Consider the following 13,855-nt stretch of genomic DNA (forward strand, 5'->3'; position numbering starts at 1 on the left):
ATATTTAATAAATTTACCCCTGTCTTGTTTTGTATTTTTTTGCTCTTTATTGTGATTTTTCTTAGATGCCCTAGACTAGAGGGTGCCTGTGCTCGCAGCCCCTGCCAACACGGTGGCACGTGTACAGATTACTGGTCATGGCAGCAGTGTCTTTGCAGGGAAGGGCTGACTGGGAAGTACTGTGAAAAATGTAAGTAAGAGGTTTAATCGTCTACTAGGAATTATAGTGAACCTGAAAATAAGAATATATGTACCTAAATATGTAATTGAATTAAGAGAATTTTCTCTTCATAGAAAATATTAAGTGGACACTAATTGTAGAATATAATGACATTTTAAAATTCGTGTTTTTTTTTACCCAAAGAAGATTAGTATCCTTTGAAGGATTATTTAGTAACTAAAATTATAGCTACAATTTTATACAAATTTGATTTAGTTATTTTTGTTTTACCTATAGGAATGGTAAGTAATTTACAAGCCGGGGGCTATATTCAGACTTTGGCTACATACATTCTGCCTTTTGGGAGATACTTCTTTGTAGAAAGATATGCATGTTAAATCACTGAATATTGAGTTCGAAACGTTATACACTGGCAATATAATCTATTAAAATTAAGAGTAGTATTGAAATTTAATTTGCAGTTTCCAGAATTGGTTTTGAATATTGCTTTTTAAATTGTTTCATTAGTTATTTGTTTTTAAGAACTAATGTTATTGTCAATAAGAAATTAATGTGTTCAAGTTATCATTAGAAAATGATGTTCTACAATTTTAGACCCTATATCCCACTAACTGACCCTCATGGGGCTTCTATTATAAAATTTGTTTCATGTTCAAACAGAACATTACTGCTTAAAACATTATAGTGAATTGACTACTTCTTAAGGATTCATATGATTTGATTATAAGATGAGGATGATGAAAACTCATGATAAAGTCATGTATATACTGTAATCAAAAGATCTTCACAGCAGAAATATAATTGTGCTTAATTTTTTAGTATCTAATTAAAATAAAAATTATGCTGCCACATTATTTTTTTCAAAAGTAATGAGTGTTTATGAAATAGAAACCCAACTATTTCTGAAATGACATGAACCTGCTTGTAAGCCTGAAATCCTTGCTTAAATTATGATATACATACCATAAATTCACCTTTTATAATTGTGTGTTGAGACCTTTTGAGCTCCTTATCTTATTTCTTTTCTGCAGCTATATTACCTATTACTATAACTTGAACTTCTATGAGCCTGGAGTCTGTACATTTTATCAGATTATATGCTGTCTGGTGATTACTGATAATAAAGTTAGATTTAGAAATATAAATATTTGATTCTACATTTGTTTGTCCAAATTTCTAACATGCTAGAGTCTAAAGATCACATATTATTTCAACTATGAATACATATTTCCATTTGGGAAGTTCAATAGCAGTGAAACTGATAATGGGCAAATTTTTCAAATGCATATTTTTCAACAGGTATGTATCTTTTCATGTTTTCATGATTTACATCATGAACCAATTATTTTAATGGGCATTTCACAAATGAAAAATGACTGTCATAAAGTGTTTTTCATTTCATGGTTCTGAAGTAGTGTTCAGCAATTTAATTCAATTTCTACAACAATCCACAAATGGAAATTATTTTCCAAAACAGTTTTCATAATTTTGTCACTGTAAAAAGCTCTCTACAAAAAACAAAATGGATGCATTCATTTTTTTCTTTCTTTGTTGGCTTTTAGCAGTTACTCCTGACACTGCCTTATCATTAGAAGGCAAAGGACGCTTGGACTACCACATGAGTCAGAATGAGAAACGGGAATATTTGTTAAGACAGAGCATAAGAGGTGCCACGTTGGAGCCTTTTGGTGTGAACAGTCTGGAAGTAAAATTCAGGACAAGAAGCGAGAATGGCATTTTAATTCATATCCAAGAAAGCAGCAATTACACCACTGTGAAGGTAAGATAAAAGCTTATGGTGACTTCATTTGATTAGATCGCCTGCTGTGTCATGGTTTAAATCACTTCTCCCATGATTTCTGTCCTTTTCTTTACAACCCATTAGAGTTCCAACTAATGCTGGGCACTATTCCAATATCATCTATCTTAACTATTCCCAGGCATTGGCCAGAGTAACAAAGATCTGAATGGTTTTGTTTCTAAACATTTTTGTCTTAGTTTAAGAGTAGGGACACTGCTAGGTAGGCCAGCATAGAAAGAATTTGTTGCCATTTATTTTGTCAGATTAAAATCTACATTGCTTTTATTTTTTCTACTTTAAAACAAAACAAAACATAATGTGTCTTTGAAATGGTGAAAACACTTTTCTCCAATAATTATTCCAACTATTGATATATATATATGTATAAATATGTATATATATGTATCAATTATCAGGATTAGAATAAGGAAAAACATTTTGAAATTATCTGACTTAATTCTTTATTCTGTTGACTATTAGGTAGAACTTATGATATTGGTTACCTTTGGAATTTATCGTAAGCAAATTACTGTGAAATTCTCCAAGGAATTTCTAAGTAAATTGCTTTTAAACATTGTATTTCATGAGAACAAAACTGATATGTCACTAGATTTTTATATAGTTTTTTTACTCATCTATAAATGAGTATAATTGATAAATCAGTGGATAATTTTATTAGGTATGCATTTACCATCAGCTCTTAGCTTTCTTAATCTCTAACACTATTATTCTGATTTCTTTCCCACAAAAAAAAAATGTTCATCTGTTAGTCCATCAGTTTATCTGGTTGACTTATTTTGACTGCTTTTCATTAGTATCATTTTTTATATTATAATTCCAATGATAGTTTTGTGATATGAATTTTAGTAAATTTTTAGTGACACAAACCTAGCTTTTCAGAATTCTTTGTAACTTAAATCAATATTTTGAATATTGTTAAGGCCAGTTCATAAAGAAAAATGGGAATATACATAAAATCATTGGGTTTAGATCGCTTAGAATAGTAAAAATAAAACAGATGCTCACCTCTAAACTTCAGCCTCTTTATCCTCAAAATTTCTCTCTGTCCAAGCCAGCTTTGGATATGTTGCATGTGCGTATCTTTCATAAGTATTACAAAAACCAATTTTTTTTTAAAGTTTCAAATTGTAATCCTCCTAGTCCGGTGATACTAAAATGGGAGTGATTCACCTCCCAGGGTACTTTTAGCAATGTCCAGACATAGTTTATTGTTGCAAATGGGGGTGGTATGCTACTGACATCTAGTGAGTAGAGACCAAGAGTGGTTCTAAACATCCTACAATACATAGCAAAGTTCACCCTCCCCCCCCAAAAAAAAAACAAAGATTTATCCAGTCCAAAATGTCAGTTGCACCAGTGTTAAAAAACCTGCCTAATCCCATACAAGAGAACATCTTCCATTTATAACTAAATCTGTTACTGCTACAAAGGGTCTAGTTTCAGAATTAATAGAGTAACTGCAAAATGGCACATAAATCTCATAAAATGTTGTTTGGTTTTTATAATTTTCATTCCAAAAATATAAAAGAAGTGAAGTAAATAAAGAAGTAAAGAAAGAAGAATTAAACTTTCATGGACTATAGGACTTTTTACATATGTTTTCAGAAACTTTGACATTGAGGTCTGTTCATTATCTGTTAAACTGCTTCCAAGTTCTCATGCCATTTAAATGACATATGAAACATTTCTGCATGTTATCTCTTTGAGACAAGGAATTCAAGTCAAAATACAATGTGGTTGAAGAAATAAGAGGCAGAATTATTTCTTCCTTCAGAAGAATCTGAGTGTCAGCATCCATATTTATCATCTTAAAATCTTGCATTTCTGACAGGACAACAGCTTGTGATTTCTCCAAATTTCTTTACATTGGTGGCAAGTATTTAGAAAAGAGATTTCATTCACAGTGGGAAATAAATGTTAATGAAGAAAAATAATGATTAATGAAGACCAAAAAGTACATTTATTTTGTAGGAAATTTTGAAAAGCTTCTTTTCAAAGAGTTTAAGGGGTTTGTCAGGTAAAGTGAGTAGTTAAGAACAGCAAATAAAAACTAAATAGGGAGAGAACAGCTGTTGGGCAAATTGTTTGGATGAAAGGATATGATCTGCTTATCCAGGCTAGGAAGCTAGTTAGAATGGACTGTGGACTGTCACTTACCAGTTAGCTTATCGATGACCAAGGGTCCTGGTTTTCTTCTTTACTTCTTTTGGTTCACTTTCTGACAGTTACTTTCTCCCTTTCTTATTTTCTGCAAGCTCTGAGTCAGTCTTTATTTTTCTCTCTCTCTCTCCCTCCCTCTCTCTCTCTCTCTGTCTCCCCCTCTTTCCTCCCCTCCCAGCCTCTCTCTCTCTTTCAGACACACACACGAAGGCAGCCAGAAGACATTTTGTGAAAACAAAAAAGAAAGTGGGTAAATGAGATCCCTTATGATCCAAAGAGTGAGAGGGAGTCTGAAATGGATAGCAAGGAGAAAGAAGATTGCACAGAACAGATAGGGTCTGATTGGATGAAGAAATTAAGAAGAGAAAATTTCAGAGAGAAAGTCAGAAAGAAAGCAAATTTGTGTGTCATTATGTTGACACCGGATTTTAAGTGTTTCTCATCTCTCCATTCATGAAAAATCATGTAGCTCCTAATTTGGAGTCAGGTGCTGGACTTTGTTAATATTTCAAATAAATTTTATTGTTTTGGAGTGTAGTATTTTTTAAATTGTTGTTATTTTGTTTTTAATTTTCAACTGAGGTTGCCTATATGCCACAGAAGATTAAAAATTTTGTGGAGTCAAAAATAAATAAACAAGCAAACAACAAATAAATAAACCTATGAATAAATAAAGCAAAAATTAATGTATGTTTTGAAAGTCAAGAAAAATCTAAATGTTAGGTAGAGTATTAGTAGGGAGAAAGAAAAATTAGAAATATTGTAATGGGAGCTTATATTCTTATTCATTCCATCCATGATATCTTCCAAGTGTTCCCTGTTCAGTAATCCACCCACTGAGAGGATGGCACGGTGAGATCAGGTAGGAGTGGAACCCCAAACAGGAGGAAACTCTTCCCCAGTGCAAGGACCCTGCTATAACCAGAGGAGCTGCTGTTTTTACTGTGTTGGTGAAATGTTGTTGTCAGTTAACTAGAACATTCTCCTATTTTTTCCTGTCTGAGCTTGGTACTGAAATATGTTACTGTCTGGAGAGATTGCTCTAATAAAATATCACTGTATGAGCAATGTATGATTTTTTTCAAATTTTCCAATATATTAAAGATGAGAGGTAAAATAAATTATGTGTATTTTTCCATCTGTACTTAACTTTCATCTTAGCAATTTATTTTTCCTTTTGCAAGTTGTTTTAACACTTTAACACTATGGACAATAATAAACTGACCAACATAATAAACTCACCATTGCCATTAAAGTATAATCACAAATGCAATTCACTTATGTTAAAATGGATAGACACTACATTATCACAACTGTGTTCTGGAAAATAATTAGATTTTGCAACTTGAAAAATTAAATCTAACTATAAGGAACTACAGAAGTTATTAAATGAAAAGATATAAGTAGGTTACTTAAAATTATGGAGCCAATATTAGTAAATATAACTCAAATATAACTGGACTCAGGCTATTCTATTTGTTTTAGATTGACAAATGTTTTAGTTTTCATACCATTTATGATTTTATTCAAATATATCATATTTAATTTTACATTATTTTAAATTTGTTTTACAGATTAAAAACGGCAAAGTACATTTTATATCAGATGCAGGAGTGGCTGGGAAAGTGGAGAGAAATATTCCTGAAGTGTATGTTGCTGATGGCCATTGGCATAATTTCCTGATTGGAAAAAATGGAACAGCCACAGTGTTGTCCATTGACAGAATATATAACAGAGATATCATCCATCCGACTCAGGATTTTGGTGGTCTTGATGTGCTTACTATATCTCTTGGAGGAATTCCACCCAATCAAGCTCATCGAGATTCTCAAATAGGTAAATTCTTATGTTGAATAGTCACAAAAGAAAGGTAAAATTGTTCCTCACTATGCTGTTAGATTTCTGATAATATCAACTATGGAGAGTCTAAGACTATTATTACTTTCTTTAGAAAGTTTGTAATAAATTATCAGCCATTATTTCCTTTAGCCACTTGGAAGTGTCCTCTCAGGTTCATTCTTCAACATGCAGTGCTTTGATGCTTTACTTGTCCTTGAAGCATTTATCTATACCCTCATTCGTTTGTTCATTTACATGACAGATATTTACTGAGCCCTCTGCCTGACACTGGAAGTACAATGGGGAACTAAATAAATAGCCATTATCCTTATGAAACACATAGTCCAGTAAAGGAAACAAATACAGATCAAATAATTATACCAGTAACTATATTAGATAAACTATGATAAGTGATATGAAGGAAGACTATAGGTTCTGAGAGATTACCAAGAGGGAGGGAGGGAGGGATGGAGAGAGAGAGAGAGAGAGAGAGAGAGAGAGAGAGAGAGAGAGAGAGAGAGAAGGAGATTCCCTGAGAAGTTGACATTTATACTTAATCTGAACTTTGAAGATAGAGGAAAATGAAAGATTGTTTTAAATTTATAGGAACTAATTAAAGAAGGGTATTAATTCAGGATCACAGCATACTGTGTGTTGGGGCAGATGTCACAGTAAAAGATGAGGCTGGAGAATGAAGTAACACCTTCTGGTCTGAATCACATTGCAGGTTTAGTTTTATTCCAAGAACAATGAGAAGTCATTAAAGCATTTAATCACAGGAGTGGCAGGAAAAGATAGGCGGTTATTAAAGATTTCAGTCTAACTACAATTTGGAGAATGAATTGGAGGAGGATAAGATTAGATTTGCAGAAACTAGTTGGGAAGATAGAGTAGTGACCTAAGGAAGGCATTGTGTAAGTTTCAAGTAACGTGATGACAGAGGAGCTGGAGAGATGTGAAAAGGCAAGACATACCCTAGGAGGCAAACTCAACCAGACTGGATGGTGACTTTGTGAAATACAGGAAGTTACTAATTTTTTCAACTAGAAGATAGGTAGTACTATTGTGATAGGAAACTGAAGCACTGCAAAAGAGGCAAATTTATGGGATGTATCAAGAATCTAGTTTTGGACATTTGGGGCTTAGAGCACCTTGGAGAAAGGCTTTGGATGGATGGGCTGGAGCTCAGGAGTTGGCTTCTGTTAGTGATATATATTTACAAGTTACCCAGTGTCAAATGGGTAGTTCAGGTACTGGGCATGGATGTGATAGGCTAATATGAATGAAACGAAAGCCTAGAAACTTACCTTGGGTAATTGTAAGAGTAGATGTTTGCTTGGAAGTGGATGTGTCAGAGAATGAGACTAAGTAGTAGGAAGAAAGCCAGGAGTTTTATAGAAATTTATAGAAAAAAAGTGTGGCTCATATAGAAAGGTCACTAGGGTGAGACGATGCATCAAAAAAGAGGAGACTTGAAAAATGTATGGGAGAGGAATGGAGTTAAGCAAAAAATTTAAAGCCCAGGTCCTAAGTCCTTCTTATATGTTTGGCTTATTTCAGAAAACAGATGACAGTAAGTTTGAAAATATTGCATGTAGGGATACATACATTTAAAATGGATAAATGTTATATTTTGTAAAAAGTCAAGTTATATGTTTGCATGGTTCTTATTAAAATACGTTGTATTAGGATTAATGACTTTGCTACTCTCCCCTCCACAGCTTCATATTGTAGCTGTGCCACTTTTTAACAATTTAACTTCAGAATGTTACATAATCTTTAAGTTCCATTACTTCATCTATGAAATGGGTAATGCCTTCTCTGTAGAGTCATGGTGAGGATGAACGAACTTTAAAAAGTGTGCACAAATCTCATAGTGACTTCCACTGAGAAATCCATCAGTTAATGTTTTAGTTATCAATATTATCATTATTATTTAATGTTATCAACACTTTGAAAAAGATAGGAAGCTAATTGTACCCAATTTCAAATTTCCAAATTGTAAGAAACATTTGTATGTGAAAATTCTATTAAGGTGAAAAGATGCAAAAATAAAACAATTCACATTTACAAATAGGAAGGAAAAGTATTGAATTATTTGCTAACCTGTTATATGGTATTAAATATTACAAGTGACATTAAAACTATTACATATATTTTATTAGAAAAAAGCTACAATTCTCATTAGTTTTCAAACATTTATTCCAAATATTTGAAAAACTTGGTCATAAAACAATTTTTTGAATAAACTGGGTATAGATTGGGAAGAATTTAGTCTTCCAGAAATTCACAATGCTATATATGCCTTGAGGTTATGGATTTTCAAAGCCCATGTCAGGGCAGATAGGTTTCTCTGTAATCTCTTGTACTGGTTAAAAAAAAAAAATAAATCCACTATTTCTCTCTCACTAGGTTTTGCCCCTTGAGAGACTGGACTATAAGCAGATATTTCAGTTCCAAATTGTCACCTCACTAGTGATCAAAATCAGATTTTTCAATTAGAAACTATTCGAGAAAAAATACACTACTTTTTTTAACTAATCATAATATGTTCTTAAAAAAGTGTAGTGTGGACTCATCAGAATTCTTAATAAAAGTGAATGCAAAGAGTACTAAAATATAAAAAGTATTTTTAAGTTCGGTTTTAATTGTGACTTAAGGACAAATAGTGTAAGGAATTTGAGAGAGAGGAATTCTGAAGCTAAAAGTCGAATTTCATAATACCTTTTTGTTTAGTGCTGTGAAGAACAAAAAGAAACACACACTGTTAGGGATTTTGGACATGTATCCTCTTTAGCCAATGTTGTTTGGTTAAAAGAATAGTTTGCTAGGTCTTAATTATGAAAATTGTGACAAAGTTGAACAAAATATGTTAAATTGCCCCAAAACATACATTTCACATTACTACTAGACACTTTTCAGAAATAGAAGTATTTTAAATATATATTATTTTAGTTTCCTTGGCTGCTCAAGTGAATACCACCTGAGGGGAATCTATTAACTAATAGTTTTGAGGCTAGGAAAAAGCTCAAATCAAGGCATCATCGAGGTGATGCTTTCTTCAGGAAAACCGGCATTCTGGGATTGGCTGCTGGTGATTCTTGGTTCTGGGCTCCTCTGTCACATGGCAATGAACATGGAGACCTCTCCTAGCCTCTCCTTCTCTTCCTGCTTCCAGTGACCCTCAGATTCTTGCTTCCTGTGTGTGGCTTTCTCTCTATCTGTCGGAATTTCATTTCGTTTATAAGGGACTCCAGTAATAGGATTAAGACTCATCTTCATTGAGTTGGGCTACACCTTGACTGAAGTAACCTCATCCAAAGTTCCTACTTACAGTGGGTTCATATCCACAGCAATGGATTAAGAACATGTTTTTTCTGGGGTACATAGCTCCAAACCACCACACATATCAATTTAAGTAACCTTAAGTTAAGTAATTAATTGTAGCATTATCAAAGACTTAAATAATTATTTAAATGTATCTATATTATAATATTTCATTTATTGCTTGATGAAAATAATTATCTGAAAAGAATGCTCTTAAGTTTAATTGTGAATACCACAACTTCAGAAAAATAACAATTTCAAGTTGATTCTGGCAGTTTTTCTTCCTCCTTCTTGTGCTAACCTACACAGGTTCATATATCTTTTCTTTCACAGTCTATTATTCATGTTGGCAGAGTGGTTAGAGTGGGATTTGATAGCTAGAAACCATATTTTATATATATTTTGTAAATATAGCTATATAGATACGTATATATGTCTATGGTTATATATATATCTATATCAATATATGTAATTGCAAAAGGTAAGCATGACATAGATGACTCATAATCACTGAAATATCACTGCTTAAGAGTCCTTCACATTTTCAGAAGATTTTTTTCTGATTCTGGGTGTTGTAAAAAAAAAAAAGAGCCAATCTAAATCATGCTTCTTTGCTAGTTCCAAAATAGATTCTTGGGCCGACACAGAGCATTAGCAGTATTAATGCACTTAAATCAAGTGAAGTGTTTCTCAACTATTTTCCTTTTATCATCACCCCCTAAGGAGCCTTTTTAGATTTTTCTTCTAAACCTTCCACCCTGCCTCATGAAATATTAATCTAAATATTAGTGCTACACTTATGCTGTACTTCTTTTTATGTACCGTGGCCCTTTAGAGGTCTACAAACTATTGCATAGCTAAGAAATTTTCATCTCCCAAGAATCAAAGTTCAGCCCCTTTTCAGGTGATATTGCCCTTGTTGAGAATGATCTTGTGGTTGAAACTATTGTCTTGTTGCTTATTTTTTAAAATAAAGTTTATTTCTGTACATTCACTTGTTAGTGAACTGAAAAAAAAACACCAGTGAAATAAATAAAATGAGGAAGAGAAAAAAATCCAGCCTGTCCAAGTCATTCACAAATCTTCAGAATAGCAGCATTGGGACAACCTTTCCATATTTTGTCATGGAAATTTTACACATTTTGCTAAATTGTATTACAATGTGCACAGCTTATTGCCTTAGATAACTCTGGGATTGCAGTTTCTTAATTCTTGGGTTGCAACCGTGAAGCATCTATTTACCAGTTCCCTGCAGTGCAGTGTTTAAGTCTTTGTTTTTCTCTTAACCCACCTTCCTGATACTTTCCCCCCTGTAGGTTTTGATGGCTGCATTGCTTCTATGCTGTATGGTGGAGAAAACCTTCCCTTCAGTGGCAGGCATAGCTTGGCCTCCATCTCGAAAACAGATCCGTCAGTGAAGATTGGCTGTCGTGGCCCAAACATTTGTGCCAGCAACCCGTGCTGGGGTGATTTGTTGTGCCTGAATCAGTGGTATGCCTATCAGTGCGTGCCTCCTGGGGATTGTGCCTCCAACCCGTGCCAGAATGGTGGTACCTGTGAACCTGGCCTGCACTCTGGCTTCACATGCAGCTGCCCTGAGTCCCACACGGGGAGGACCTGTGAGACCGTGGTGGCCTGTCTTGGCGTCCTCTGCCCCCAGGGGAAGGTCTGCAAAGCTGGAAGCCCTGGAGGGCACATCTGTGTTCTTGGCCAGGGCCCTGAAGAGATCTCCCTGCCTTTGTGGGCTGTGCCTGCCATCGTGGGCAGTTGTGCAACATTCCTAGCCCTCCTGGTCCTGAGCTTGATTCTTTGTAACCAGTGCAGGGGGAAGAAGACCAAAAATCCCAAAGAGGAGAAGAAACCGAAGGAGAAGAAGAAAAAGGGAAGTGAGAATGTTGCTTTTGATGATCCAGACAATATCCCGCCCTATGGGGACGACATGACTGTGAGGAAGCAGCCTGAAGGAAACCCTAAACCGGATATCATTGAAAGGGAAAACCCCTATCTTATCTATGATGAGACTGATATTCCCCACAACTCAGAAACAATACCCAGTGCCCCTCTGGCTTCACCAGAGCAAGAGATTGAGCACTATGACATTGACAATGCCAGCAGCATTGCCCCTTCAGATGCCGACATCATCCAACACTACAAGCAGTTCCGAAGCCACACACCTAAATTTTCTATCCAGAGGCATAGTCCCCTAGGCTTTGCAAGGCAATCCCCCATGCCCTTAGGAGCAAGCAGTTTGACATACCAGCCTTCATACAGTCAAGGTTTAAGAACCAGTTCCCTAAGCCACTCAGCTTGCCCTACTCCCAACCCTCTGTCTCGGCACAGTCCAGCTCCTTTCTCCAAGTCCTCTACTTTCTATAGGAACAGCCCAGCAAGGGAATTGCATCTGCCCATAAGGGATGGAAATACTTTGGAAATGCATGGTGATGCCTGCCAGCCCGGAATTTTCAACTATGGCACGAGGCTTGGAAGGAGAAGTAAGAGCCCTCAAGCCATGGCGTCACATGGTTCTAGACCAGGGAGTCGCCTAAAGCAGCCAATTGGGCAGATTCCTCTGGAAGCTTCTCCTCCAGTAGGACTCTCGATTGAAGAGGTGGAGAGACTAAACACTCCTCGCCCTAGAAACCCCAGTATCTGCAGTGCAGACCACGGTAGGTCTTCTTCAGAGGAGGACTGCAGAAGGCCACTGTCCAGAACAAGAAACCCAGCAGATGGCATTCCAGCCCCAGAATCTTCTTCCGATAGTGACTCCCATGAGTCTTTCACTTGTTCAGAAATGGAATATGACAGGGAAAAGCCAATGGTTTATACTTCCAGGATGCCCAAATTATCTCAAGTCAACGAGTCTGATGCAGATGATGAGGATAATTATGGGGCCAGACTGAAACCTAGGAGGTATCATGGCCGCAGGGCAGAGGGGGGACCTGTGGGCCCACAGGCAGCAGCACCAGGGGTTGCTGAGAACACATTGCCCTTGAAGCTTGGGCAGCAAGCAGGGAATTTCAACTGGGACAACCTTTTGAACTGGGGTCCCGGTTTTGGCCATTATGTGGATGTTTTTAAAGATTTGGCGTCTCTCCCAGAAAAAGTAGCAGCAAATGAAGAAAGCAAAGGTGGGACAACTAAGCCTGTCCTCAAAGATGGGGAAGCAGAACAGTATGTGTGAACTGTAGGTACTGACGTTGTAAAAATGTAAAACCAAGTAACACTCAAACCATTCTAAGGTTGCCGACTAGGTTGGGTCACATTTGAAAAACAGGTCAGTATGGACTGGTGGAAAAGGAATACTTTTGAAAAAATAATAACCACATGCTGCTGAAACAGACTCGAAACAACTCTTTAATTTATGTATGCTTGGTTGAACTTATTTTCCTGCATGCATTGTATTTTGTAACTAGTTACGTGGCATGCAGCATTCAAAAGGTTTTTCTTATTTGCCAATGTTTGATTTGTGATTTTTAAAATTAATACCATTACCATTGAAGAAATGGACTTGTGTTTTCACAGTGGGGTATGTGTATTGTTTCCATTGTGCTGTTGTTGTTGTTGTTATTTTGCATTGCAAGATCTTTGAGGTTTAACCAATCCTTGTAAAGTGTAGAAGAGAGCCCTCCTATCCTTGAATGAAAGACTAAGCAGTATTAACAATTTCCAGAATTTTAGTTTTCGTATTTGGTGTTGCTCAGAAATGTTTGAGTATTTGAGTAAGTTGTATATGACAGTGGGTACTAAAATTAAATCATTTTGTTCAGCACTTTAGAACTTTCTTACAAAATTATGTTATTACTTCTGATTCTTTTTGTACATGGTTATGGCTTTCTAACTTTCATTAGGCTTTCCACTAGGAACAAAATGATTGGATGTTGTCCCCAGAACACTGCCACCCTCCTATCTGTGGAATGATGTTCTCAGCAGCACTTCTTAGAGACACTTTTTAAAGTTATTTATTGAATAAATGTTCTATGGTTTTAACATTTTGAAGAATTGACCTAGAGAAAGCTTATGATTGGACTTGTTTTTCAACCATTTAATATTTACCCTAAGAACCCAGTTTCTATAATTTATATGTAAGGTCAAATTTCAACACTTCATTACTTTCTGTCATTTTATAATTCCTTCCTTTAATACTGTGTAAAAACTTTTTTGTTTTTTTTTTTACACTTAAGCTGTGTTTTTGATACTGATATTTTCCTATGCTGAATTGTTTTCTTACTTTCAGGGAAGGTAAGAAAATATGTTTTTTACATTTGTTACTTATGTAACATTCATATTTTTCACATTTTGATATTTGTAACATATTGTATGCTTTCTACTTGTAAATGCCAATAATAGAATTAAAATATTTATTTAAAATACTTTGTATTCATAAGTATAGTATTAATTTTTCATCTCTCTAAATTCTTTACATGTGCAATTGAAAATAGTCTCTGCTTGTATATAGGGTATGGTGCATTGAACTATAAATGGGCAACATCATTTTCTTTTAAAAAACATGAATATGATATAACTGT

At 35.2% G+C, this 13,855-nt stretch overlaps 1 protein-coding gene across 2 annotated transcripts in view; it reads left to right on the forward strand.

The window, feature by feature from the left end:
• Nucleotides 1-13,470, forward strand: part of FAT4 (FAT atypical cadherin 4) — a 174,879-nt gene extending 161,409 nt beyond the window's left edge. Inside the window, exons 15-18 of one of the 2 annotated variants that reach the window (XM_037830619.1) lie at nucleotides 66-190; nucleotides 1,744-1,961; nucleotides 5,738-5,999; nucleotides 10,646-13,470. In XM_037830619.1, coding sequence (XP_037686547.1) covers nucleotides 66-190; nucleotides 1,744-1,961; nucleotides 5,738-5,999; nucleotides 10,646-12,510 — 2,470 coding nt within the window. In that variant the 3' untranslated portion in view covers nucleotides 12,511-13,470. The remainder of the gene's footprint in view (nucleotides 1-65; nucleotides 191-1,743; nucleotides 1,962-5,737; nucleotides 6,000-10,645) is intronic. The other variant, XM_037830620.1, reaches the window with a different exon arrangement.
• The last annotated feature ends 385 nt before the right edge of the window (nucleotides 13,471-13,855 follow it).

Source organism: Choloepus didactylus, chromosome 3 (genome assembly GCF_015220235.1).
Source record: "Choloepus didactylus isolate mChoDid1 chromosome 3, mChoDid1.pri, whole genome shotgun sequence".
NCBI classification, from domain to species: Eukaryota; Metazoa; Chordata; class Mammalia; order Pilosa; family Megalonychidae; genus Choloepus; species Choloepus didactylus.